A 3,636-nucleotide genomic window follows, 5' to 3' on the forward strand; every position below is an offset into this window, starting at 1 on the left:
AGGATACTCTCGATGGTGCAGTGGTAGAAGTTCACCAGGATCTGAGGAGACAGCTTGGACCTTTTTTTAGTCTCCTCAGGAAGAACAGATGCTGGTGAGCCTTCTTGATCAGGGTAGAGGTGTTGAGGGTCCAAGATAGGTCCTCTGAGATATAGACACCCAGAAACTTGAAGCTGGTGACACGCTCTACCTTAGTCCCGTTGATGAGAATGGGTGTGTGTGTGCTAGCTTAGGACTGTCTGAAGTCCACAATGAGCTCTTTGGTCTTCTTGGTGTTGAGAGCCAGGTTGTTGTCAGTGCACCACGATGTTAGGTGCTGGACCTCCCTCTTTGGTCATCTGCAAACTTGACAATGGTGTTGTAGAGCCATGTAGAGGTGTGCAGTCATAGGTGAAGAGGGAGTAAAGGAGAGGGCTCAGCACACATACAACAGTGTTCAGGGTGATGGTTGAGGAGGTGTGATTATATAACCTAACAGACTGAGGTCTGTTGATTAGGAAGTCCAGATTTCAGTTAAAGAGGGAGGTATTGATGTATAAGTTAGTAAGTATATATACTCTTTTGATCCCGTGAGGGAAATTTGGTCTCTCTGCATTTATCCCAATCCGTGAATTAGTGAAACACACTCAGCACACAGTGAGGTGAAGCACACACTAATCCCGGTGCAGTGAGCTGCCTGCAACAACAGCAGTGCTCGGGGAGCAGTGAGGGGTTAGGTACCTTGCTCAAGGGCACTTCAGCCGTTCCTACTGGTCGGGGTTCGAACCGGCAACCCTCAAGTTACAGGTCCGAAGTGCTAACCAGTGGGCCACGGCTGCCCCCTATTTTTTTGATAGGCTATTGGCAGCTAATATCGCATATTTCGTCTTTATTGTCCTGCTTAGTTTTTTTTTTACATAGGATGGCAAAATGTCCCTTATCTTACGGTAAAGGGATGCTGGCTTTTATTTGCCGATCAAAAATGTACACTGGTTGCATGTGATTGGTTTATTCAAAGTCACTTCACCAAAGTGGTCTTGCCCATTTCAGAGTCCCTGCCTTGACATAGCTTTCAGCTACATTTATCGCTGTGAAACTCGCACTATCTACTATCTACGTCCTCCCGCATGCAACTGTAGAGTTGGCCAGCACTTCTTCATCATCATTATATTTTGAATGGTTTTACCTAGTATACATGTGATTTATCTGATTGACAAGGATATAACTGAAAGATGGGAGTTTTATTTTGATAGGGGTAATGAATGAGTGATACAGTATGCGTGGCATGAGAATGAGCCAAATGTATAAGAACTGAAACTGTTTCACACTCACATACTCTCTCTCCCTCTCTCTCTCTCTCTCACACACACACACACACACACACACACACACACATACACGCACACACACACGCACGCACGCATGCACACACATACACACACACATGCATATACAGACACACAGATACACACACACACACACACACACACACACACACACACACTAGCTTGTTGGTAATATTGGGCATTGTGCACACTGATTAAATATAATCTTTGTTTTCTTCACAGGGAATCCTCTATACCTGTATGTTGGCATCATTGCTGCTCTAGTTTTCATTGGTCTGCTGATAATGACCTTCATTCTACTGAAGAGCCGAACTAACAGGAATAGAGGTAGGACACACACACACACACAGTAATAGTGTTAATTTCGTCAGACGAGACGAGAGGAAATATGTTCGTCAACGACCTTTTTTTTCATGACTAAGACGAGACGATGACGCTGACTAAGACTATCTTAAGATGCATTATTGTTGACGAAAAAAGACGAGACTAAAATGTTTTGCATGAAATAAAAACTAAGATAAAATCTCTCTTCATTTTCGTCTACAAAATGAGAAGACAGAATATCTAGCTGTTACGTTTTCAAAATATTCCGAATGAGTTCATACGCAACAGCTTTCCTGTAGGCTAGTCTACAGTACGTGCTGTGGCTGCAACACGAAACTACATGGAACAAGAACACTGGAGATTTCTGCCAGAGTTAGCAAGATAACTACCTAAGCTTTATGCCACAATGCTACATACCCAGAAGTTGAAGCTTCTCTCATACAAATTAACATCCCCCAGAATGTCCATACGAAAATGTTCATCATGTAATGTCAACTATTTAACTAGTTAGACTGATGATGCAAAGTTCGCTAGCAAGTTAGCTATGGCTAAGATGGAGAGTCTGTTTGGGGAATGTGTTGTGTTTGGGCGCATATCGCCATCTAGCGAGGCGGAGTAAAACATTAATACTTTGGCCTACGACAGTGTTTCTCAACAAACTTTTTCAGTTTCAGGACCACTTTACTAACCCTAGCTAAAAAAAAAAAAAGATTAGACCTACTTCAACAGTAGCCTATAATTAGTCTACACAATAGGCTTACTCACTGAACCACCTTGCTTATTGTCTTTGCACTTTGCTTATTGTGTGGATTCATACTGTATGATTTAAACTGGCATATCTTACATAGACAGTGTTGCAGAACTGTTTTACATACAAGTTGGTTCAATATTGCAAACAACTCATCTATATTATATTTTACCACGTCTGCTCACGGACCACCAGTGATCTCCGGACCACACTTTGAGAAACACTGGTCTACGAATATGACAGTGGTCCAGTCGAATCTTTTACTGTCTATGGTCAAATCCCAGCCGAGCTGCAGCTCGACTTACCTGTGCATGTAAACATACTGACTGACAAAAAATCAGAATGAGTAATTATAACAGACGAGTAGCCCTGTGGACACACAATATTGTTGGAAAATTGAGATGTGTGAAACACTATTTGATTTCTGATGGTAATCAGAAATAATTTGTTATAAAAAAAAGACTAAAATGTGTTGACTAAAACTGACTAAGACTAAGATACTTTTAGTTTTCTTTTGACTAAAACTAGACTAAAATGACGAGACTTTTAGTCAACTAAAACTTGATTAACAAAAATGATATTTGAATGACTAAATATGACAAAGACTAAAAAGGACATTTCGTCACAAGACTAAGACTAAGACTAAATTAAAAATAGGTGACAAAATTAACACTACTGTTCACTAGTTCGCCATTCTATATGATTGCTTCAGCTAGACTAGAATGTATGGGAGAAGTGCGTGTTTGGCAAGGTAGCTGTCCGTGGTCCTGGAGTGCCTGGAGCGGACATCGCGATAGAGCGATGACCGCTTGCACCCCCCTGTGTAAGGAGGATGAGTAACAGGGCAATTGGTGAAATGGAGGAGTAGGGGGAGGAGGGGGGATGATTTCTCTAACGTCGGAGCGTGTGACGTATGGAAAAGGAGGTCGGCTTAAATAGGCCTACCCTGCGGCGGCAGTGGGTGAGTTAATTGCTGTCAATCATCCCGAAGGCTCCACCCGAACTTTGTTTATAAAACATCATTAAATATGCAACAGTACAGTTTGGTATGTATCATGGATCATGGTTTTTGGGCCACGATAACAGTACAGTTTTGGTATTTTAATATAAAAAAACCTCCACATATTTTAAAAATAACTATATTTTGCCTATAGACAAAAATGTCAATGTGACTGACTAAACTTAGTTTTTACTGTAACTATAGGACACTTTTCAATTACTTTGTGCAACTATCAGTGG

At 41.3% G+C, this 3,636-nt stretch overlaps 1 protein-coding gene across 1 annotated transcript in view; it reads left to right on the forward strand.

The window, feature by feature from the left end:
- Window positions 1–306: 306 nt before the first annotated feature.
- LOC121718489 (CMRF35-like molecule 8) overlaps window positions 307–3,636 on the forward strand; it is a 33,849-nt gene continuing 30,519 nt past the window's right edge. The window contains exons 1-2 of the mRNA XM_042103500.1: window positions 307–376; window positions 1,548–1,652. Coding sequence (XP_041959434.1) covers window positions 307–376; window positions 1,548–1,652 — 175 coding nt within the window. The remainder of the gene's footprint in view (window positions 377–1,547; window positions 1,653–3,636) is intronic.

The sequence above is a fragment of the Alosa sapidissima genome, chromosome 9 (assembly GCF_018492685.1).
Source record: "Alosa sapidissima isolate fAloSap1 chromosome 9, fAloSap1.pri, whole genome shotgun sequence".
Lineage (NCBI taxonomy): Eukaryota > Metazoa > Chordata > Actinopteri > Clupeiformes > Clupeidae > Alosa > Alosa sapidissima.